The sequence below is a fragment of the Amblyomma americanum genome, chromosome 8 (genome assembly GCF_052857255.1).
Source record: "Amblyomma americanum isolate KBUSLIRL-KWMA chromosome 8, ASM5285725v1, whole genome shotgun sequence".
In the NCBI taxonomy this organism is placed as follows: domain Eukaryota; kingdom Metazoa; phylum Arthropoda; class Arachnida; order Ixodida; family Ixodidae; genus Amblyomma; species Amblyomma americanum.
The window spans coordinates 16,853,759-16,877,790 of NC_135504.1; the positions used below are offsets into that span (position 1 = coordinate 16,853,759).

At 46.0% G+C, this 24,032-nt stretch overlaps 3 protein-coding genes across 3 annotated transcripts; all 3 read left to right on the forward strand.

The window, feature by feature from the left end:
• Nucleotides 1-323: 323 nt before the first annotated feature.
• Nucleotides 324-5,779, forward strand: LOC144100995 (uncharacterized). The gene is made up of 2 exons (XM_077633955.1): nucleotides 324-1,518; nucleotides 5,101-5,779. Exons 1-2 carry the CDS (start codon nucleotides 448-450, stop codon nucleotides 5,593-5,595), a joined length of 1,566 nt encoding a protein of 521 aa, XP_077490081.1. The 5' UTR covers nucleotides 324-447; the 3' UTR covers nucleotides 5,596-5,779.
• Nucleotides 5,780-6,080: 301 nt separating this feature from the next.
• Nucleotides 6,081-10,815, forward strand: LOC144100993 (uncharacterized). Its single transcript, XM_077633953.1, has 3 exons — nucleotides 6,081-6,486; nucleotides 6,969-7,095; nucleotides 8,509-10,815. Exons 1-3 carry the CDS (start codon nucleotides 6,227-6,229, stop codon nucleotides 8,908-8,910), a joined length of 789 nt encoding a protein of 262 aa, XP_077490079.1. The 5' UTR covers nucleotides 6,081-6,226; the 3' UTR covers nucleotides 8,911-10,815.
• A 335-nt stretch (nucleotides 10,816-11,150) lies between these two features.
• Nucleotides 11,151-23,695, forward strand: LOC144100996 (alpha-2-macroglobulin receptor-associated protein-like). Its single transcript, XM_077633956.1, has 8 exons — nucleotides 11,151-11,500; nucleotides 11,994-12,129; nucleotides 13,077-13,229; nucleotides 15,227-15,325; nucleotides 17,523-17,752; nucleotides 19,242-19,388; nucleotides 22,678-22,738; nucleotides 23,217-23,695. Exons 1-7 carry the CDS (start codon nucleotides 11,324-11,326, stop codon nucleotides 22,735-22,737), a joined length of 1,002 nt encoding a protein of 333 aa, XP_077490082.1. The 5' UTR covers nucleotides 11,151-11,323; the 3' UTR covers nucleotide 22,738; nucleotides 23,217-23,695.
• Nucleotides 23,696-24,032: the final 337 nt, after the last annotated feature.

Here is a 24,032-nt window from a genome sequence, read left to right on the forward strand (position 1 = left end):
CAATGCCACAGTTATACAGACTCATTACCGTATTAAAATATTACGAAAAATGTATTGTTTTGAAAACAGTTTAACTTTGTAGCACATAACAATCATTTGAAATAAATTTTAATTGTTTTCAATTTGTTCGACGATTTTTGTTAATTTAAGAAAGGCAGATAACCTCGCTTTGCAAGCTGTATTTCTTTGAGGATCAATGATATCAAGCAATACATCGTCCGAGCAGAATTTCTTACAATGCTTTTGTCATCAATCATCGGACGCCAACAGCTTCTTTAGTTTTTTTTCCTCCAAGTCCAGCAGAAGTACCAGAAGTTGGCAACAAAAGATTCAAAATGGCTGCTTTCTCGGCGGCCGTCCGCATGGCACCCAGGCACGTTGCGGTTATTTCGTGAAGAGAAAAAACGCGTCATTTTTAACTTTTAGCACGCGTCCCCGACGAGCAAAATGACTTCGATCGGGGAGCCCTTTCCTTTGACCACGGTGACGAATGAAGCGGACGCCTTTCGCACTTTCTGCGTACAGCCTGGACCGACGGACACGTCCGTGGTGGTAACGCAGGGGCAGCTGTCCGCATCTCTTCTGGAGCTGGAAGGAAGACCGTTCAAGCTGAGGACATGGAACACTTCGCACGCCGAACCGTTCACGTGCCCCGTCGTGTACGACGCGCTCAGGTCCAAATACGTGGCGGCGAGCAAGAGCAGTTTGCTGATACTGCCGCAGCAAGATGTGAACGAGGCGGCGGCTGCAACCACGCGTGAAAAAATCGCCCTTCCGAGCCGCGTGTTCGCCGTTATGCACCGGAACAGCAGCGAACCGCTGATCGTCTTAAACAGCGGTGTCTGCGCGACGTTAACGGAACTGCAGGCTTCAGAGAAGGGCGAGACGAAGAGAGTTTGCGAGCAAGATGAAGAACTGGTCAGCGTCGAAGCCGCCGCATCTGACCGCGATGCATCGACGACAGTGGTACTGGCCGTCGCGGCTACGAGAAAGGAATCTGCGCATCGTTGTCGCGTGTTTCACATTGGAGCGACTGGGAGCAAGCTGGTTTCCGAGACTTCCGTCTCTAAAAGCGAGGCACACGCTATTTGCCTCTTCAACGGAAACTTGCTCAGCCTAGGCGAAGACGGGTCGCTGGGCGGTCGCAAGCTGCCAGTCACGGCCCCGGACCTGAAGAAGGCGGCGACCACATTGGCGGCGTTCGACGACACTAGAGTCCTCGTCGGCCTCGGGGACAGGATGCTCGTCTGGAACGTCAGGTTCGGAACGCTGGAGTCATCAAGGACGCTTGAAGCCCAGGCGGTGAAGCGCTGGGGCCTTGTGCGGACCGAGGCGTGTTTCGTGACCAGCGCCGGCAACCACAACGTGATGTGCGCGTCGGTGAAGCTCGGTCGACCGACGCTGTGCCAGGCAGTCGGGCTCGGAGCCGGGGTCGAAGGGAGCGTGCCCACGGCGTCTGTGGTCGCGGCGCAAATCTGCGCCTGGGAAACCGAGCATGTGGCAGAGGCGTTGGCGCCGGTGAGTTGGTGTTCACAACGGAGCATTACCTGCCCCATGAAAGTTCATTTCCTTCTCAAAACTTCGACGAACATATCATAAATGGGAGCTTTTGTAATCGCTCCCTCTCAAGGATACCCCCTATCGGTTTTCTTGCCATTAACATTCAATTCCAAGGTTCACTGGTAGCCTCTAGGTTTCCAATACTTCCGTTTTGAGGGTGTCATGAGTTTCTGTTCGTAACCTGATAGTAGCAGCTAAATGCTTTGCAAGGATATTCTCCTGGTAATTTCTTTCTCATGATCCAGATCTGCTCTGTAGTTGAGCTGTACTTAAAACATCCAATATTTCACTGTTTATCATAAACTGGTTTCCTTTCTCCGGCTGTCGGGCAGCGGTTTTGTTTTCACAATAATTTTTGAGCAATTTTTGCCCAAGAAACTCCCAGCCATCACTCCCCTCTTTGGGGCAAACGAGAGAGACTTTGGAAGAAAGGCCAGTGCATTCTGAACTCTGAGGATGCACCCATGGTAATGATGATGATTTTTTATGGTGGAAAGGCAGCTTTGGCGAAAGAGGGCCATGGCACGGGGTGTTTTTTAGTCTACAAAAGATGGGGTTTAAGGCCCATTTTACAAGCACTTCTCCCAAGTTAAGGTGAGCACCAGAAAATGGAAAAGCTTGTACCCATTGTATCTCAGATGGGTGCCCAGTGGCACTGGGGATCGAACCTCACACCTCCTCCATGCAAAAAGGACACAGCCATCCTACGTGGCACAAGTGAAATGCCAGAATGAAAAGGCAGAAATGAGATGGTCTGACCTGCACCCCAACAGATATGCTATGTTGGCATTAATGCCCTGTTCAAATCAAAGGCTAAACATGCTATTTCAGTTTTGTTTTATGCGGTTCAACAGCCGAGAGCCACTCGGGCTATGAGGGATGCTGTAGTGGAGCGCTCCGGATAATTTCGACCACCTGGAGATCTTTAACATGCACTGATATCGCACAGTACACGAGCCTCTAGCATTTCGCTTCCATTAAAATGCGATCGACATGGCCGGGATCAAACCCGCATCTTTCGGGTAAGCAGCCGAGCACCATAACCGCTGAGCCACCGTGATGACATATGCTATTTCGTTATCTGGTATGCTTAGCTCCCTCTAAGGCAGTTCTCGAACTGGGTTCCACGGGGTTCCTTGGGAGGGCTTTTTGGGGTTCAGGACCTGAATCCATGCACGCCTCAACCCTCACCTTTCCTTTACCTGCTTTATTCTGGGACTAATCACATTGCGGTTGTTCATTGCACACTGTTTCACTGTACAGTCTGTCATTGTTAATTGAACCTGGACATTTTTTGAACGTCCATGTGTATGCATGCTCCGTTTTTCATGCATGTTGGGCAGGAAGGGATGGAAGTGAAGACACATGGGGGTTTTTCAACACCTTTTGAAAGCTGCTGGGAACCCCTGAGGCTAAAAAAACCCCAGTTCTAAGGCTTGCTTTGGTCTGCTTCATGTACGTCTATAAAGGCCCTCTGAAAACGGCCTGTGTGCGCTTGCTTGATGCAACTGGTCTGTCGTATTCCGGTGGGCTACACCGCTAAAAGTTCACTTGCCACATAGCGCTAAACAGACACGTACGCAGGGAGACAAACAGGACAAGCGCCCGTCCAAGTGAACCGTCACCAACTCTCCCAAGCTTCCATTCGGCTAAAAGTCTTCTGTTGCACATCATTTCTGTCTCAAGTGTTAGCGGCCATTCTGGGAACACCGGGGCATAAATAAACGCACTAAGTGCCAATAGCATCTGTACTTTATTACAGCTGCAAGTGCAATTCATGGTAGTCTGGACCAAAGCTAGTCAAGGTACAATTTTTTTTAATAGCCGAGCTCCAAAATGCCCCTCAAAAGTCAGAAGTTGGCACTTTGCATGTGTGTTTCTTCACGCTGTGACCTGCTTTCTGCTCTGTTTGTAGTACTCTAATAACCTCACTACGGACTACCATGAACCGAACTTGCAACTGTATAGGCATCAACACGCTTGCCTGAAGTGCTTATCTGCTGCCCTGCCATACGAAGGAAGTTAAATTTTTAAGCACGTACTCGTCTCCGGAAACAATGCTTGCACAAGAGCAAATATGCATAGCGATGTAGTTTGCCTCCGTAGTTGCACTGTACCATTTATAGAACAGCTGCTCCGCAGCACAGCATTCTTGACAATTGTGCTGATAACTGAACTGTGCTTTAGTGCATTTGTAAGATGGCACTTAATGTGTGCATGCACCTTCCAGTTCTGCCCCAGTTTTTTTAGCTGGTTTCCGGATGCTTTCTTGCCAGCTAGCCCATCGGTGCATTTTTGCAGCTGGATGCACACATGGCAATGTTTGTAATGGCCTGAAGCACAATTCGGAGCATGCTGCACAAAGTAGCTAAGCTTGTTAGTAACTTACAACTGAGGGCTTAAACTGAAAGTGCTCACTCTGGGATCCATACTGTACACTGTTCATTCAGTGTTTGTGAAGAAAAAAATGCATGCTGTACATTTTTCACTTCAAGGTGAAGTGCACCCTGTCACTTCCACTGCTGTATTGCTGGCAAAACTCAACGAGTGCGACTACACTTGGTTTCGATTCAGGCTTTAAAATTCAGAGGGATTCTTTTGTTTGAATTGTCCAGATGCAAGCATGTTGTGGATGCAAAAGCAAAGTTTGTGGTTACAAACTTGTTTTTGTCCTTTCATAATTGTATTCACGTGGAGGGCTCCGCATAATTTCGACCACCTGGAGATCTTTAACATGCACTGATATCGTACAGTACATGAGCCTCTAGCATTTCGCCTCCATTGAAATGCGGTCGACATGGCCGGGATCGAACCCACATCTTTCGGGTCATCAGCAGAGCACCATAACTGCTGTACTGAAGGGGTAGATGTAGCCCCACTTCTCCTATTGAGGCACCTATACCTTCCCTGATGGGACTTAATGTTCAGAGCATATGGCTCAGGTTCTAGTTTGCATAAATAAGCGACGCAGTAACTATGCCATAAAATGTTGCCAGGTGATAATTTTTGTAGCCAGTTGTCAATGTCATGTAATTCTAACAAATTTTTCGTCCTTTTGCAGTAAGATTTATCTAGACTCTACTTTCAGGGTTCAGACAGCTGTGGTGCTTTGCGCACTTGGTTATATACGAAGCTCCAACAATAAACCGGACTATACTTCACTTTTTCGCTTGTTTGCTCAATCGGGGAGGTGGCTCTGTTCAATTCATGTACAGGGTGCTGCTTTATGCAACTTACTCAATACAGTTTAGATTTATTATAAGTGTAATTTGTGTGAAGGGAGACCAAAATGCATGAAAGGAAATACCACGCCTAAGGGAAGGGATAAAGGAGGGAGTGAAAGAAGAAAGAGGTGCTGTAGTGGAGGGCTGCAGCATAATTTTGACCACCTGGTAACCTTTATTGTATTAAATTTATAGTAGAATTTAAGAATCTGTTCGAAAATTTGTATGCAGAAGTAACTAGGAGCTAAGTACATGTTTGATAGATCTTCACCTGTGGTGCACTTTTCGTAACCATCTTCAAATATATTATTTGCAGGTTGCTGACACAGTGCCGGAGCGAGACCTAGTTTCACTTTTAGGCCGGCTGTTCCGAAAAGGTTCAACACCTGCTCCAGGCTCTGCTGAGATGTCCGTACTCCACAACGTGCTGCGATGCCCGCACACATGCACAACACTGACACAGTGCCTCCACGATGTCTTGTCTGTGGAACAGGCCACAGCTCTGATCATTTACCTCCTCAGCTTGCTTGAAAACTACTCCATGGCTGACCTGGAGGAAATGCCACTGACAAAAGTGATGGACTGGCTGGCATGCCTTTTGGACGCTCACTTCAACCACTGGGCACTAGACACTGGACCACTAGCCATTGGCGAGCTGTTGGACAGACTGGCTGTGGCAGTGTCGAACATTCGTGAGCTGTTCTGTGACCTGTGCGAAGTGGAACAGTGGTTGTTGGTCATATTGAAAAAGGTGGACACATTGCAATTTGAAAGCCGCAGCCCATACGCAATTGTGCCGTTTGAAATATGAAGGCCTTGCTGAGTGGCCTTGTTGGGGCGCTAGCAGACAAGACTGGGGCATTCTGTGCCGGACAATCCAGACACACACACACATGTTGACTGTGCATCATCGGAAGTGCCACCTCATCAGATCCGGCAAGCATCACTCGTGGCTATCAAAGATAGCTGTGAAATAAAAGTGCTTAAAAATGTCATCTGGCTGTTGTGCTTTAGCCTTCTCTCTCAGCAGCTCACTTTGCTTCACAGCTCAAGTGGTGACTGAAAACACCGTGAGTACAAGAAGTCGGAAGTATTTTAGGTTTTCAGTGAATATCATGTGCTGTTGATTTTATGGAATATGGAAAGAGAATAGGAATGGAAAAGTTGCTGTAAATTTTGTTGAAGAAAATGCGTGTGAACAATGCATGCGCTGCTGATAAAGAGGTAGAGAGTTTTTGGTAAATGGCCTTTTCAGCCTTGTACCACTATACGAGTAATACCCTTGTCACACGGGCACTCCTAACCGCGGTTATCGAAACCGTGGTTACCGCAAACCGTAGTTGCTGCTGTTCACACGGCAGAACCGACCACGGTTAGCCCGCTAACCGCAGTTAGCACAAACCGAGCTTGGCAACCTCGGTTTCGTCGTTCAAACCGTAAACATGGCGGCGCCCATGCCAGTGTCATGCGTTTCGAGTCAAGAGTCTCGGGCCGATATGAAGAGAGTGTCGTGGTCGCACCATGCGACGATGACATTGATACGGCTCTGGGAAGAAAACTTGCCTGCTCTGCGTGCATGCTCGAGAAACGCGCGTATTTACGCGTCGATTTCAGCGGAGCTGAGTGCTGGGCTTCACGGCGAGGGGCCGTATACCTCCAAGCAGGTCCGCCAAAAGATAGATAACCTGCATAAGAAGTATCGGTAAGTAAAGTTGCAATCTCTATGCATGCTGCTTTCGAGTGCTGGTCTGTGGTTTGAACGCTGCGTAGCGGCATGCAGCCGTGAGGGGGCTCTAGCTTAGTGCGAGCTTTGTGTGGTTCACCACAACAACAACAAAAAAAAAAAACGTGAGGCCTAGGCTCCGCTTGATGCACGAAAAATTGCGATCCGCGTTTCTTTTCGTTTAAGACACATGACTGGTGTGTACCTGTTCCAACTTGACACCCGCAGTGCTAATGTAATTACGCTGCTGTTGCGTCACCAACAGTGCGCTGTCATTGCCACTATCGTCGCATCTTTTCGCTACGTTCACAGTATCACTGAAATTCCACATGCCAGCTGAGCATTGGTTTGATTTTATACGGCAGATACATTCATTTACTGAAGGTTTTCTTTTTCAGTGAAATGGCAGTTTTGGATTTTTTTTATTTGCATATGTGCAGTAGTGGTAATTCTTATTCCAGGAAGATCAAGCGCACTGGCACCACCACCGGCTCAGGCGGACAAGACTGGCCGTTCTATTGGCACCTCCACCAGTTTCTGGGATCGCTCCCAATGAATGATGAGATGTTGATCGAAGAAAACGTGGAGGTAGGCTGTGATTTACATTTCCTCAAATAGCATGCTAAAGGGTAATTTCGCACACTGTTGTAACAAATGCAGATTACAATACTAGATTGTGGGTTTAAGATTGTATGAGCTGTTTACATGCTAATGTCAGCGAGTTTTTATTGTAAACACATAGTTGTTGACAAGGGTAGACGTGCGGGCTAGTTTAGTTGATGGCTTATGCTTCTTTGAACAGTGAGGAAGACTGACGCAGACAGGACACACACACAGCGTAAACTTTAAGCTGTTTATTCTTGAAATCGACATGTGTAAACACATGGCTTGATGTGCTCGAGATGGCAAACAGGTACAATGCGGAAGAAAAATTATCCTAATCGTGTTTTCCGCGCCTTGCCAACTACGAAAGTTCTTTGCCTGGTAAAGCAAGAGATCAGCCGGAGCTGTGATATAAGACACTGTCGTGTCCCATTAATATGATAGCCACTAATATGAACAACTTGAGATATAGTGTTTTATTGGGTACCAAACGTCTTCAATGTATTAGGAGCCTGGTAATATGGAAACTCATTTGCATGGATATGGAGGGTGGAAAGGCTCGGAACCCATTTTGGCCCATGTATTTTAGTTGTGTTAACATGTACAGCAACATAAAGGAAACACTGCTGATCCAGCTATGCATTTCTTGTTTTCACCGCAGAACAGAATTGAAATGCAGTGAAAAGTGCAAATGAAGGATTATTTTTCATTTTATGCTTAATGAGGGCCAAGCTACTCTTGACATTCCTTTCCATTCGCCCATTGCATGCAGCTTTTACTGAATTGAAACCCATATTTTACAGCTGTCAGCAAAATGGGCATAGATATGTACTTGTGGATAGTGGAGAGAGAATGTTTGCTGTGGGAAAGACATCATCATGCCTGCAAATGCCCTTGTGCCTTTCAATGATTGATAGGCACAAAGCATAGTATACTTGAAAAAAAAAGGACAAGTTATGTCGCACCTCAAGAATGGAAGGCCAGATGCGACAGTATTAATGTCTTTGCCTAGCCGCTGCATCGGCCTCTGTGTTTCCAAGAAATTTTATATTATTTTCAACACCATTGGCCGGCCAACGCCATTACAGGGTACAACATATGTATTGTTGAGCATAACATAACAGGAATGCAGGCAATAGATTTCAGTGCCAATTCTTTATTAGATGTGGCTGGAGCTTAAGAAGGCTATTAACACACTCATTCTGCATAAGCATTTTGTGCTCACGTGCAGTGTCAATATTTTTTCATTTGTAATGCAGTGAGTTTGTACACTCAACACCAGTTATGGGTGCAAGAGAGCACGATAAAGTTGATTCTTGCCTCCAGTAAGTATTGCACAGCATAGCAAGAATTGCATCCTAGGAACAATGCTATATGTTATGTGGTTGTCTTGTGCAGGTGCCAGTGGTGGCTGAAATGCCTGAGGATGCGGAGCTCGTGTCATGGGGAAGACTCGCATTTGCTGAAAATGATGCAACTGCAAGTGAGCCTTTGATAGGAAATGAGGCGACCAAGACCAGCAGGTTGAATACCACTGCTGCTGATGTTAGCAATAGAGCACTGAGCAGCTCTGCTGACCCTGGGCCAAGCAGCATTTCCCCAGCCAGAAAGAGACAATCGTCATCTGCAGTGCAGCAACTGCTACACTTTCATAGTGAAGAGTCGAAAAGATCTTTAAAGGCAGCCAAGAAAAATAGAAAACTGCAAAAGAAAGTAGTGGAGCTCCTGCAGGAGTCCAACAACATTCAGAACAAAATGGTTGACATGATGGGGGACTTCTTGGCTGAAAAAAAGAAATAAAAACAAATGTGCACATTATCATCATCTTGTGATGTTGTATCATGCTTGTTTTGTGCAACAGTGCACCACTGAGCGTACTGCACATTAATTTCATGCATAAAATCCAGTCTTCTATCGCAACACACAACACTGATGGCATATTTCAATTTGAAGCAGCAATGTGTTTTGCTAAGGCATCCCGAACTGCCACCCCTGGTGCATCACATCGGCTGCTGGTGCATACTGGCTGAGGGCGCCGCTGCTCTTCAGCCTGAGCTGCATCGAGCCAAGCCACATCACAGCGATCGGACATCTGCTCACATATATTGTGCAGTACGCAGGCAGTACGAATGGCAGTGGTCACGTTGTGTATGTCGCACTCTAGTCCCTTCAACAGCATGCGGAACCGGGCCTTCAATCTTCCGAACACATTTTCCACAACGCGCCTTGCAGATGAAAGGTGATAGTTAAATGACTGTGTCGGAGATCCTAGTGCACCCGGTTGCAAGTAAGGCTTCATCATGTGTGTCTGGAGAGGAAACGCTTGGTCGGCGAGCAGGACAGGCCCAACTGGCACGCCATCAAGAATTTTTACTTCTCTGCTGAACAGCTCGCTGCTCAACAGTTGCGGGAGCCTTGAGACTTGAAATACACCAGCGTCGTGATTCCTACCTGGCGCACCAGCATTGACGTACAGCAATCTGTACTTGTGATCGGCCACTGCCAAAAGAATGACACTATACCATCCTTTGTAGTTGAAGTAGTCGACTGCGTTTTTTTTAGGTGGGCACACCTCGATGTGGCATCCATCTAGGGCGCCTACGCCTTGCGGAAATCCAGTCACTGCAGCAAACTGGCACATGTGCTCGGCCAACTCGTGAGCTCTCGGGAACATCACAAACTTCGGTTCCAATAGCAGCACAACAGCATGGCAGAATTCCCAGAAAATTTCGTTTACTGTGGACCTGCCCACACCGAAAGCGTTGCTGACGCTTCTGTCTTCGCCCGACGTGGCAAGACGGTAAAGGCCGATTGCAACACGTTTGTGCAGCGGTACAGCCTTTCGCATGTTTGTGTCTTGTCTTCTCATGCTCTCGCATGCGGTCACAATGTACCTAAATGTACTGCGATTCACCCGGAAATGCGTCCTGAATTCGCTGTCTGGAAGGTGAGGCACCGTCGTCTCGTACCAAGAGTTCCCTCTCGGGTACGCCCACAACCTCCGCTCGCGTGGACATAACTGCACAATAGCAGCCTCGAGCTGGCGGCACCTCATCTCGGCACATCGTCGCTCCTCCTCCGTCCGCTCAATTTCGGCTAGGAGCGCTATAAGCTGAACACGCTGGCGCTGAAGGGCAGCCTGTTGCATCGTAAACATTAGCCAGAATTCATCTTCACGCTGTCGATTTTCGGAAGCCGGTTCGCTCGCAGCCATCGTAGGCGCTGCGATCCCGTTGCGTCTGGATAATAGCGTCTGCTGCTCGAATCCTGTGGGCACAAGCAACGATGCACGCAAAAATGAACTCGTACAAACCACGCAGGTACTGCGAGGGTCGTGAGCGGAAACGCGGGAGAGCCGGCCGTAGTTGGCTACTATAATGTCTACAAAGCCGACTAGACCCAGTGTTAAAAGACTGCGCTTAGTAAACGGCGTCATATTGATGTTCATGCGCACTGAAGTTACCTGCAGCTGCTACACACGCATAGTCAAGCAAATAAAAATGCCGCAAATTGCTATTAAGCAATTTTTCAGAAACAAATACTGCAAATGTTGTAATTTTAGTTATGTCGAAGTGGGAAACACGTGATCATGGTCAAGTCGTCGAGTGGTGGGACTAATTTCTGTATGGCAGGGGTGGTTTGACGGTTTTCTTTAACCGCGGTTAAGTCGTCTAACCGCAGTTAAGCGTAACCGCGGTTACAATGCCCGTGTGACAAGGGTATTACATTCGCTAAAAATCAATGGAGAGCTTCAGCACATCCGTACGGCCAATGAGGTATTGCGTTGCCGTGGTTGCTTGGCTGTATTTGCCGTGCGGTCGTTGTTACCGTAGCTAGCATATTTACATATGCTATAACTCTCCATTACTAGTTGGTTACGCAAACTAACGTACGATAAAGTCACCCACTTTGTTCTAGAGGGCGCTAGCTATTGCAATGACTCGAGGGGCCTTGCGTCTAGTGGGCGTGGCGTGACGTAAGCGTCAGTAGGACTTCCGGCGCTGCCCGTTTTGTTGTGTCGTGAGGGGAAGCCGACATGCGCAGTGTCAGAGTGTGCTCATGGTTGTAACTTGTCCACGCCGTCTTGGGCGTGCTTCTCAGTTGCGCAAGTAGCATTTGGTCAACTTGCACTGTCAGGGACATCCCCCTCCACCCCATCTAGTCAGTAGCGTTCTGCGCTTTTGTAAGATAAAAGACATTTCGCACCTTCGCTATGTATCGCTACGTCGTTTTCCTGTCGCTGTTTCTGGCGGCGATGTGTTGCCTCGTCGTTGCGCACAGTAAATACAGTGAAGCCATGAACCGAGCCGGGCCACCGCCCAACCCAAACGCCGAAAAGAAGCCGTTTCGCATGCACAAACTCAACTTGCTTTGGGAGAAAGCTCAAAAGGTAAGCGCGGCCTCCGAAAACTTTTTCAGCCCTGGGTTCAACGGGGTTTTTCCCGGGCATCTTGCGTCGGCATTTTTCTTTGCCGTGCTGTGTCATCGCTATTGCCGCCCACTTTCAGTAAAAAAAAAAAACAGCTTTATTCGGCTGTTAATTGTGCTGTAGATAGCTACGCGGGATGCTAATTAACCTCTTTACGGACTTTGTGAACACGAAGAATGAGTAACGACTTTGGAGAGTTCGTTAACCGGCATGCGTTGTCTTCTCTGCAGGACTGTAGCATCAAGTCTTGACATTATAAATTGATGGGAATGCCCGAAACTTCTGGTAGTGCCCGCTCTTATCTCAAGTGTATACCCACTCGTTTCACTCATACAGGCCTCTTGAATTGAGGGTCGAAAGAGCGTTATTGTTGGAAGCGAGTTGTGTTTACGCTGACGAATGCATTTCGCTGATAAACCTAGCGTCTTTTTATTTGTTAATTATTTATTAACAGAGGTTAAGCGACGCCAAGCTCAAAGGCCTCTTCGCTGACCTCAAAGTTCAGGACAAGGAAGAGCTTGCATGGAAGAAAATGATGGGCCAAGACAAGGATGGCCTCAAGGAAGCTGAACTCAGGAGTAAACTCAGAGGTACACTTTATCCTTTTCTGAGGACTTCACAACACACATGCACAGCGCATGGATGAAGAAATTCTCTACGAATGCTGTTTGCACTCTGTTTTCTGAGATGATTTGCAGTGACAAATGTATGTGAAAGCTACATTTTATTACTCATGCCCAGTTTCTTCCTTGTTTAGTGTTTTTGTATAGTTTCATTTCTGAAGCATTCATGGGCTAGTTGTTTGTGTTTATAATTTTCCCGCACATAAAAGCTTGAGCAGTTTTTCAGTGCACTGACTATGCAAAAATTTCAGCATTTTATTTCTGACACTGCCTTTTTATGTTTGCTTGAAATGCAGTAACGCAACCATGTGTTAAAAGCGCATTTCTAGACATTAGCCTCTATGAAAACTTTCTCCCAGAAGCTTTTGTCGTGTACGCCATGTTTGAACAGCTTTGTGAACTTTCAAAGTGACCTTAGTCCGCGTCGGGCCCATCCAGAGCTCTCCAATTCATTGTGGCAATTTGCTTCGTTGTGAGTGTAATCATCTACACAGCTTTATGTTCCGGTGCTCGCCTATGGGGCCTTAACAAAAAGCGTTGAACTTAAATTGAAGACAACTCAGCGGCCTACGGAAGGAAAAATGATAGGTGCAACATTAAGAGACAGGAAGAGAGTAGAGGGTGTCACGGAAAAAACACGAGCTAATGACATCCTAGTCGAAATCGAGAAATGAGCATGGCCGGGCGTGTAATGTGAAGGCAAGATAAGAGATGGTCGTTAAGGGTAACGGGCTGGATTTCAAGAGAAGGCAAGCATAGTAGGGGCAGCAAAAAGTCGGATACGCGGGTGAGATTAGGATATTTGCAGGGATAAAGTGGCCGCAGTTGCCATGGGACGGGGTTAATTGGAGAGATAAGGAAAGGTCTTTGTCTTGAAGTGTGTTAGGTTAATGCTGAGTGCTTCCTTCGTGCAGACATAGTGGAAAAGTTCGACCTGTCCGACCAGTTCAAGCACCACCAAGACGAACCTCCAGAGCATCCCAATGCTGCTCGGAAGGAAGGCTACATTTTTCGGGACAAGAAGCTCAACAAGCTCTGGCTCAAGGTGCAGAAGGCTGGCCTCAGCGGTGAGTTATTGTTCATGGAAAAGGAGATTACTTAGTGGACTGGCATTAATTACAGAATTTCAGAGTTATTTTGCAGGTGCCAAAAAGCCAAATAGAATGAAGGTGGTAGTGCAATGATAAGCACATTTCTAGATCCCAGAGCCTATTAAGTTGTTCACTACAATCTGATGGGGAGAAAATTTTCAGATTTTAAGGTTGTTGTGAAGGCTGACCATATGCCAAGAATCCAAGGCGAAAATTTCCACCTTTTCTGGTGATTATGAGATTTCTTCTAAGTCTCATGAATATCCACATCTTGACTTTCAAGAACTCAACTCTACTTCTTTTGATTGGTTCCTGTCATATGAAGTCAGTACTTCAAGAAATTAGCACATTGTAGGAACTTTAAAGCACTCATGCTTGTAAAGCAAGCAAACAAGACCCACAGTCATTGTAGCTGTATCAGAGCTACCGCTAAACTCAAAGGTGTTTGTTTAAAAACATTTGTTTGTGTTCATTACGCATGCCTGGCCTGGCATGTTAGTGCACGATTTTTCAGGTCTTGGCACATTTTCTTGTGTATACATCGAAGAATACAGTGCCTTGTATATGAGGAATTTAAGTGTTTAGGTCGTATCCTGAAATGGGGACGCAGAACCTAAAGAGGACAAATTTGTCTTGAGCCTTGCAGTTTTGTGCTTCTGGTGATGCTAACCGTAAATGTCACCATACTCTTTGCATTTAACTTTGCATCATCTACAGCAGTCGGCTCTGAAGTAGAAGCTGCAACGATAGCACCAGCAATTCAGAAGCCAAACGTTCAAGGCACCTCGCGTGCAAGAGTGGTCAGTGCGGCTGGCTGGTGGCCTTGGCTTCGACCATGTGGTTGTCCAGCATGTGATAGCCAAGGCATTAGCGAATCTGACGCCGGCTCTAGCTTCTACTTAAATTCCTGCTTCTGAAAGATGAAGACTCTCCTTTTCATCAAAGGTGTTGTGTACCTTCCATCCGAGGAACATTGTTGTGAAAGGAATGGAAGTGATTGAATTGGGTTGCATAATGTAATCTGAAAGACTTGAAATGTTGCCAGAGGGTTGTTCGTAGTGCCCTGTCATGGTTTTGAAAACTAAGGCTTTATATCTTTTGCAGTGTTCCTCATAGTTTGTGAAACCTGAGCATTTTTAATTCTCCAGCATTGTGTGTGATGCCAATGCTGCAAAGCTTCTCTTTTGGTTTTCGTTGCTGAAAGGCTCAGTACGCTTGAATGAACCGAAATGGCTACTTGAATTTAGCAGTTTAAAAACACACTGAAAACATGGTGAGGGATCTGAAACTTTGAAGCCCTCTGGAATGCACTGAATAGCAAACTTAATTTCAATTTTTTGAACATCTTCCATAGTTTTCTTTGTTTTGTGTAGAGTGATGGGAGAGGAAGGGAGAAATCCTTCACAGATATCTTGGCATTTTCCGTATGATGCCAAAGCTGAGGCCAGCATTCTGGACTTGTCATTCTTGGTAATGTTGCCTCCAGCTTATATTATTTAGCTGGACTGTGCATATATATAAATGGAGTTTCTAGGCATTCATTTTGTCAGTGTCAGTCATAAGTCGCATAATTTTTGTGCTGCTAGGGATCAAAAAGCAGAATTTTTACACAAGCTTTCTTCAACACTGCCCCTCATCATTTTTTCCGTAAACTGCTTTTTTGCTACACTGGGTATATTAAACTGGATGCTACACTGGAACTTGCAAAACTGGATATTGGCATGTTAAATTAAACATCCAGCATGACTGCTGTGTTCAAGAAAACAGTCAGAATTCATTGTGTCGTTAAATGTCTGCAGCTGCTTTTCGCTACACTGAGGCACCATGCTGCATGTCGCATAATACAAGAATGGAATTATTGCTGACTGGATCACTTTAAAATGTGGTTCTTGTCGTAGTTTCTGCTGTGTAGCTTTGGAATAATCGTAACATTGTCGCGCCCAGCTCTCATCAAGCATTGGATTCTTGTGCAGATGAGGAGATGCGCACGCTTCGGGAAGAGTTCCAGCACCACCAAGACAAGATCGACCAGTTCTACGCGACACAAGATAAGGATGGAAAAGAACTGGGCAGTAAGTGTGAAGCTGCATTATTAGGGTTTCACACAAGCTGGGAATCTCTTGTGAAAGTACAGTGCTGACAGCTTTACTTACAAGACTTACAAGAATGCACGGCTCAGGTTAAAGCCAGTGCTTTGTAATGCATGTCTAACGAAGAGCAGACCATTTAAAGTATGCTTTTTTAGGGGCCAATTGCTCAGATTAGCATGAAACTTTCCCAGCAGTACTTGCCCGATTTGAAATGCATAAAGGCTGTGGCAGATGCTTTTGACCTTGGTGTGCACTTTGTATGGCAAGCGATGTGTGGGCTGAGTGTGCAAAGTAAAATTTTTGAGGCAAATTGCAGCTAGTAGAACATGTTCTTGTGTTGCCTCTCTAGGAGGGAATGGGCGGAGTAAAGCTTGGAGGCCACATAATGTATTGATTTGCGGGGCGCGATGACTTTTGAGCAAGGAACTGGACAAGAACAAATCAACAAAGCACACAACTAGAGGCGCAGTTTTTATGGGGACATTGATGGGATGTTCATGCATGTCTGTAAGCTTGAAAAGAGGCTAGCTGGTTTTTCGTGTTGTGTTCAGTGTCCAGTTCCTTGTTCAAAAGTTATCACACTCCTGCTCAGTATCAGAACCAACTAGCCCCTTATCAAGCCTTACTGACGTCGTATACTGAAACACGATGGCAGAGGTCGAGGGGAATACTCACTTGGACGGTTACGATTGTGTAACGTGAGGTGCAGCGATAGCCGTTTACGAGTTTAGTTTTGGGGATGTTTGCTGGCACACTGGTGTAGCGGTCACATGATGCACCCCTGCACTGGCAGGCAGCTGTTCCAAACAGAGCAACCCATAGGCTTATGCAATGCAGGTTGACCAGCACAACCGGTTGGTGCTGGTTATGCCGACAACGTCAACGAGAAAGCTAGGGACGGGTGCCTAACAGCTATCACTGTAAAACCACAAAGAGTGACCAGTTGGAGGCAGTTGTTGAAAACCTGAGCTTTCAACCACTGCCATTGAGCTCTGAATAGCAGCTGAGCTCTGCTGAAAATGACAATGGGTCGCCTGTCATGGATGAGTATATGGTCCCAGTGGAGTATGTTTCCCAGTCTCACAAAACATTAGTACTTCTCTGGGTAGTAGTGGCACAATTCAGAAACTTTCGCTAAACAAATGCCTTAACGAAATGCTTAACCAACTAGCCCAGCACCAAGTTTTGCTAAATGCCTATAAATGCTACAGATTTTCAAAGTGGAATCTGAAAAAATAACCATTTGCTGCTGCCAAATGCATATCTGTTGTATTATCCTGGCTCAGTATGGCATTTAGTTTTCGCAGATGCAAAGTGCATAACTAGTGCAGAAATTGCTACCGAGTAAAATAAAATATGAATTGATTGCTTCAAAACAAGATATTGCATTACTGCATAATGAATATTAGCCTTTCATTTTTTTTTCAACCATTGCTTTCTGTGTAACGACTACAGGCATCAATGTTATTGAAATACTATTAGATGTGAAACGGTCATTAAAAAATAAAAATGCAGAAGAGGCATATTTTTGTTAATGATTTGATTTATGGGGTTTAGCATCCAAAACCGACCCAGATGGCTATGAGGGGTGCAGTTGTGGAGAGTTCCGGATAGTTTCGACCACCTGGGATTCTTTAACGTGCATTGACATCGCCCGGTACACCCGCCTTCAGCATTTTGCCTCCATCAAAACATCAAAATATGACTGTCGTGGCCAGTTTCGAACTAGTCTTTCAGGTCATCTGTCGAGCATCACAGCCACTGAGCCATCACGGCAGCTTTTTGTATTTGTGCCACCAATCTACATGGTTGGTATGTTGAATGGGGTTTGATAAAAAGTGCCATACAAATCAAGCTGGCTGCCATTCATATTCAAAATTTCATGAATTAACATGAACTATGATGGATAAGGTGTACTTCTTTGCACTGGAATGGAATAAAACTGATTTGATTTGCTTCATGTTCATCCGAGCAGCAGTTAGACTACTCGTGCAGTGGCATTGTTGTTGTTGCCTTCGTGATATGGCACATACCCACGACGGGGGATTGGCCAGGGCTCAGTGAGGAGAGCCCACAAAAGAGGGTAAACTGGTGCCAAGCTAATGATTGTGCCTTGGCGTAACTCAGTTTGAGAAATCTTGGACTAGTCTGCTCTCTTGTCTTCTTCCATGCTACCTAGACGACGTGGAGCTCAACATGCTGGCCGAAGAGGAGCGCCAAAATGGCCTCCTGTCGGGAGACGTCGAGCGTCAGCGTCACGAGGCCCTGCTCGAGTCGTACCGCAAGCTCAACAGCCGTGCTGATGAGGCCTGGAAGCGTAAAGGTGGCTTTGCTGAGGACAAGGTCCAGCGGCTGTGGAAGCTCGCACAGCAGGGAGACTTCACGCCTTCTGAGCTGGAGTCCCTCAAGGCAGGATAGTCTTTTTGTCAAGTCTCTGTGTGTGACCATCACGGCCACTTTCACAGCGCAAAGTGGGGAAAGAAGTGGGGGGGGAGGGGGATACCTTCTGGAATGCATAAATGCATTCCAGCTAGCTAGCTAGATGTTGCATAATTGGTCCTCTGCATAAGTGAATTTTTATTTATTCATATACTTGCATTCTCCTTAGGGGGCAGTATAATAGGGGTATTAGAGTATTTTGATGCTGTCTTTCAAACAAGGAAATAGTTGCCTTGGGAACCTCCGTATGATAAACATCTCTATTTTAATGGACCCTTATCAAGTTTGGACAATTCAAATAAACAAGCAAAGTGCATAGATCAGGCTGTGATTGTCTCTGCAAAGGATGTGCATCCTGTAGGTATCGAAAATTAAAATTGAAGCCAGTATTTGCTTGTTCAACAAAACAAACCTCTTCATCACTTTGCTGGCACCCAAGGCTTCACTGTGAACTGCATTTCATTGGTCCGTAGTTCTGATTCACGGGCTGGAGTGAAGTCTCGTAATCTAGCCACTCTCGCCGCTTTTCATTGCACCATTTGTTTTGGCACACACACACACAAAAAAAAACGTGCATTTTAGTTCCTTGCCGTGGTCCCTTTATGCCTCTGCATGGTATGAGTACAACCCTACCCTACATTTGTTGTTCCAAGTTGTTCATTTCCTCCTCTCTTACCATGAATGCATCCGCACAGTCTTGTCCCAAAGCTGCTTGCGCATTTCTGCAGCCCTGCCCTCTAATACTAGTAGCAGTAGTGTGTTACGCATGGCACAACACTAGGAAGCTAAAACGAAGAAAAAAATACCTGGTGAGGTGGTACCATGTCATAAACATCTGACATACTCTGCGTCCCCCTCTAAAAACACAGGCGAAAGGCAAATTTCGTTTGTCGAAGCAGGCTAGGAGAGTGCACGGCAGAGAGGCAGAGAGAAGGGTGGCGAAATCACTTGAGTGGGACTGCTGTAACCCTGCTGTCAATGTTTCCTTTCAAAAGCAAAAATGCTGTAATAAATTTTTAACGAACGGGTGGTCAGGCACTGTAAACAAATTACATGATAGTGTAGCTAATGTTTTGTCCTTTTGCCATTCAGATTATTTTCCCCTCTCCCATTTTGTGCACCTTTATTATAATTGCCTGCTATGGTATTAGTGTTTTGTGCTCATCGAACGGATGAAAGCTTGGCTATTTCTGCTAGCAAGAACAGTTTAAGAGTAGGTAAGGAATCTGTATATCCTGTGAACTGTGTTCCAGTGTTTCTCAGTTCTAGCCAGTTCTATTTTTACTGTAAAAGACAAGGGTTCTTGCTGTCTGCATAGCACTGAAGCACGCAAGAGTGCCAAGGCTAAAATTATAATATTGTTGTCATGCCATTGTAAAACAAGCAGCCTTGTTTGGGAGTTTCGAGGCGAGTGTCAAGTGAACTCAATATTGCCTCATTTCTTTCCTTCGTTTTGCAGGAGGAACTTCAGCACTACGAACATCGGATACGCAAGTTGAACCATTTCCAGACTGAGCTGGAGCAGCATGGAGCCGACCCTAAGGCAGCACCAGATGAGGACCACGTCAAGACGCTCAAGCAGCGGATCAAGCAGTACAACCACAAGGTATGTAGTATGGGACACTCCATTTCTGTGCTTGTGTGCTCTGCCATCGTGTGTCGTGGTCAAGTGCATCACAGGCATGAAATGCAGACCCTAGAACATGCATTCCATGCAGCATTATATACGTTAGACTCAGACAAGCTTGAAGGAACCGTGAACATATGTTTCTCTTGTGGTAAGTTTGTCTCTTGTGGTAAGTTTGTCTCTTGTGGTAAGTTTGTCTCTTGTGGCAAGTTTGTCTCTTGTGGCAAGTTTGTCTCTTGTGGCAAGTTTGTCTCTTGCTGCAAGTTTGTCTCTTGCTGCAAGTTTGTCTCTTGCTGCAAGTTTGTCTCTTGCTGCAAGTTTGTCTCTTGCTGCAAGTTTGTCTCTTGCTGCAAGTTTGTCTCTTGCTGCAAGTTTGTCTCTTGCTGCAAGTTTGTCTCTTGCTGCAAGTTTGTCTCTTGCTGCAAGTTTGTCTCTTGTGGCAAGTTTGTCTCTTGTGGCAAGTTTGTCTCTTGTGGCAAGTTTGTCTCTTGTGGCAAGTTTGTCTCTTGTGGCAAGTTTGTCTCTTGTGGCAAGTTTGTCTCTTGTGGCAAGTTTGTCTCTTGTGGCAAGCTTGTCTCTTGTGGCAAGCTTGTCTCTTGTGGTAAGCTTGTCTCTCGTGGTAAGCTTGTCTCTCGTGGTAAGCTTGTCTCTCGTGGTAAGCTTGTCTCTCGTGGTAAGCTTGTCTCTCGTGGTAAGCTCGTCTCTCGTGGTAAGCTCGTCTCTCGTGGTAAGCTCGTCTCTCGTGGTAAGCTCGTCTCTCGTGGTAAGCTCGTCTCTCGTGGTAAGCTCGTCGCCCGTGGTAAGCTCGTCGCCCGTGGTAAGCTCGTCGCCCGTGGTAAGCTCGTCGCCCGTGGTAAGCTCGTCGCCCGTGGTAAGCTCGTCGCCCGTGGTAAGCTCGTCGCCCGTGGTAAGCTCGTCTCCCGTGGTAAGCTGGTCGAATTTCGATGGAGGCAAAATTCTAGAAGCCCGTGTACTGTGCGATGTCAGTGCGCATTAAAGAACCTTAGGTGGTCGATATTTCCGGAGCCCTTCACAATGCCGTCCCTCATAGCCTTAGCTGCTTTGGGACATTCAACTCCCATAAACCAAACCAAACCATCACCTGTGCGAAACCAGAAAGACACTTGCACATGAAACGGGCAGCTCAGGGAAACAAACCACAGCATGCAAACATGGCAGCCATATATAATAATTGGTTTTTTGGGGAAAGGAAATGGCACAGTATCTGTCTCATATATTGTTGGACACCTGAACTGCGCCGTAAGGGAAGGGATAAAGAAGGGAGTGAAAGAAGAAAGGAATAGGTGCCGTAATGGAGGGCTTCGGAATAATTTCGACCACCTGGGGATCTTTAACGTGCACTGACATCGCACAGCACACGGGCGCCTTAGCGTTTTTCCTCCATAAAAACGCAGCCGCCGCGGTCGGGGATCAGTAGTCGAGAGCCCTAACCACTGAGCCACCGCGGCGGGTAGGCAGCGATAGCAAGCAAATCGACGTAGTCGACAAACGTGGCAAGAGGCTGTGCATGAGGGAAGGCATTCATGCGCCGTCTTTCTGTAAAAGTTACTGCCGTTCCTCTGGTGTTTTTATTTTATGATAATGCTAGTTAGTAGTCAGCACTTGATCAGGTGTTCATCGCAGTCATCCTTAGTGTCACCTGTGCTGTGCATGCACCTTTAGGCAAAAACTAAGGAATGTAGGCTGTGGCAGTACGTGGGTGCAGTGGGATCGAAAAGGTTGGAAAGGTAAGAAGGGAATAGGTGATCAGACGAGAACCTGGGGCCAGGTGGAAGTGGGGGCGTTTCAACAGTGGTGTGGAAAGAAAAACCAGAGAAAGAGAAAAATATGGAGAGAGAAGAATAAAAGGTGAAAAAAGTGAGGTTTGCTGGTTTACTGAATGAAGGTGGATGAAACCTAGCCGATTTTGCTGTCATTCCACAAACTGTGAAAGAGTGCTGTTCTTTGCGACAGAGCAGATCCTGTGTCAGCTTCATGCATTTTAGCTTTGGTCAAAACGGTGATTGACTTGCTTTTTGTCTTGCCACATCGTAACTTGGGTTGTACAAAAACTTCTGAACCAAGTTAAGTGGGAACACGCAGAACAAAAATCTGTGCAGAAATTTCCTGCAAAAAAAAAAAGAATGGCTGTAGTCCTTAACGTTCAGACTTTTTTTCCCATCCTCCAAAATGATTCAGGTGATGCATGAGTGGGTCATTAGGGTAATTGTTTAGAATCCAATATATTATCTAAGCTTTGTAAGAGCGCAAACTTGGGCAAAGAATTGTCGACTTTGTTGTAGTGGGCTGTCTCTGGCTTTATATTGACAAAATGGGTTGTCGTATAAATGGTTTGGTTTGGCTTTATGTGGGTTTAACGTCCCAAAGCGACTCAGGCTATGAGAGACTCCATAGTGGAGGGCTCCAGAAATTTCGACCACCTGGTGTTCTTTAACGTGCACTGATATCGCACAGTACATGGGCCTCTAGAATTTCGCCTCCATCGAAATTCAACCGCCGCGGCCGGGATCGAACCCACCTCTTTCGGGCCAGCAGCCGAGTGGCTAGCGGCGGCTCTGTCGTATAAATGACCATTTGCTTAAGGATCTGTATAATGTGCTTATATTTATCATTGTCATTTTGAGATTGCATAGTCTGTTGCTGCCAACCAACCTTTTGATCATATTCCAGATGCACTGGCAGCCTATCCAAACAAAAAAAAAATTAAAATACTGTATCAGCATGCATTCACTATGCGCGGCTTTATTTTTTGGGGGGCGGCCAGCGTGGGGTGCGGGTTCGGTTGCTGACGTATACGCAGCAACATACACTATACCTATATTGCGCGTTGTGACCTTTGTGGAGTTTTTTTAAGTCGCGCTCGTGAAATCCCGCATAATTTGCGCACCCCCTTCTTCGAGCCCTAATTTCTGAATAAAAAGTGCACAAATTATGCGCGTAGATACGGTAAGTCAGTGTGAATATCAGCTAGCTTCTGCACTTTTCCTACCCCGAAAGAGCAGACCAGGTGATTGACCGTGTCAGCATATTTTCTAGAAATTTGTTTGTTTTTCTTAACGATGCCGGCACATGTTGGTTCCAGTTCTGTAATGCGTGCCCTGCTAGAAGCACTGGAAAGTACCGGATATATTCTCACCTTTTGTCTTCTTCGACATCTTCCACATGTCGTCTTGCATAGTGCGCACATGAGCCCAGGGTGGTTTCTCAGATGCTCTGAAGCAATTGTGTGTTGGCTTCTTCTTCGCAGGTCAATAAAGTTCACCAGGACCTGGAAGGACGCATTCTTCAGCGACACCTGGAACTCTGAAGTGAGTCACTGCTAAAGCATTCTTTCATGAGTTTATGGTAGAGAGAACAGGGAGATGAGTTGTTTGACAACGCAAAGTGAACAAGATTTTGCTGCATAGTTTGTTTGCAGCTGGCATTTCAGAGTTGAATTGGCTTGAAGCTTCAGTCCTCATGCGTCCACTTTTGCAATATTTTGTTACCAGATCCCTTTCTTCATTTCTTTAGAGTGGTCAGTGCTGTAGTCTAGTAACTGAGCAGAGCCAGGTAGTTTGTGACATCATAAGCTTAGCAACTGGTTTGCTTGCAGTTACTTCATCTTTGTTGCCTCCCAGACATGCTTTCCTTACACAAATGGCTGCTAGGCTTCCTGGGACCTTTAATTGCAGCTCTTGTGTCATGTAACATTTCACCTCCTGTAGCACCAGCTTAAAGAGGTGGTATTGAAATCTCGTTTCTGGGGCTACATTTTTGGGGTATTTTTTTCTTGTTTTTCTACAGATCTCTACATTCAAATGTCTGGACCAAAAGGCATTACTGTTCAAGGCAGGTTTCCTGTCTCATCGTGGCCAACTACTAAGAATTGCAAATTGAATCCGGTGCCTTCTTTAGCTGCTCACTCTCATTGCCGAGTATGGGGTGCGCACATCTGAGCAGTCTTCCTGCTGTGTGCTTTATCTGCATTGCGACTGGCAACAGAAAAGCCGCTGCCCACTCCAATTCTTTTCTACAATTTTTCTTATACAACACTCTCGAGCTGTGCGGGTCAGCCCCTGCAAGAGCGCAGATACTTATTCTAGTTCGTCTCGTGAGTCGCTCGGTGTTCAAAACTTGCTTAGTATTGTGCATTTTTTTACAAGCAAATGTGTATTGTTGTGTGCCTGTACGATGAGTCCTTGTGTGAGCATTTTACTCCAAGGTGCTCACGTGTACATTATTTTGGATGTTTTTGTTAAAATAAATTGTGTTCTCAGACTCTTGGTGACACAGTGTGAACTACTATAACTGTGGTCCAGCCGGGAATGTTTAACACTGGCTGGTTGAGCAGATAAAAGGGCCACAAATACCCAGACCCTAGCCATGTTAATTTCCTCAGTTTCAAATGTGTTGTGCTCATGTGGGTGGAAGCCTTCAATTTGAACAAACAGCAATCGGGACACAGATGTGTATTGCCATCATTGTTTCACCAGAACTAAAGAAAATCTGCACCTTGCCTCCTGTTCCATTGATAAGTGTACATAATCTGCAAGCATAGCATAGTGAACTTTTGCTTCACACAGTTACACAGGAAACGGAACGGATTTGTGGTAGAATCAT

What these genes read in the sequence shown, in the direction of transcription:
- LOC144100995 (XM_077633955.1), top strand. Translation starts at nt 448, where the DNA reads ATGACTTCGATCGGGGAGCCCTTTCCTTTGACCACGGTGACGAATGAA. An exon ending in TGGCAGAGGCGTTGGCGCCG is followed by an intron (nt 1,519 to 5,100) that starts GTGAGTTGGTGT and finishes TATTATTTGCAG; the next exon opens with GTTGCTGACACAGTGCCGGA.
- LOC144100993 (XM_077633953.1), top strand. Translation starts at nt 6,227, where the DNA reads ATGGCGGCGCCCATGCCAGTGTCATGCGTTTCGAGTCAAGAGTCTCGG. An exon ending in AACCTGCATAAGAAGTATCG is followed by an intron (nt 6,487 to 6,968) that starts GTAAGTAAAGTT and finishes TTCTTATTCCAG; the next exon opens with GAAGATCAAGCGCACTGGCA. An exon ending in TGATCGAAGAAAACGTGGAG is followed by an intron (nt 7,096 to 8,508) that starts GTAGGCTGTGAT and finishes TGTCTTGTGCAG; the next exon opens with GTGCCAGTGGTGGCTGAAAT.
- LOC144100996 (XM_077633956.1), top strand. Translation starts at nt 11,324, where the DNA reads ATGTATCGCTACGTCGTTTTCCTGTCGCTGTTTCTGGCGGCGATGTGT. An exon ending in TTTGGGAGAAAGCTCAAAAG is followed by an intron (nt 11,501 to 11,993) that starts GTAAGCGCGGCC and finishes ATTTATTAACAG; the next exon opens with AGGTTAAGCGACGCCAAGCT. An exon ending in TCAAGCAGTACAACCACAAG is followed by an intron (nt 19,389 to 22,677) that starts GTATGTAGTATG and finishes TCTTCTTCGCAG; the next exon opens with GTCAATAAAGTTCACCAGGA.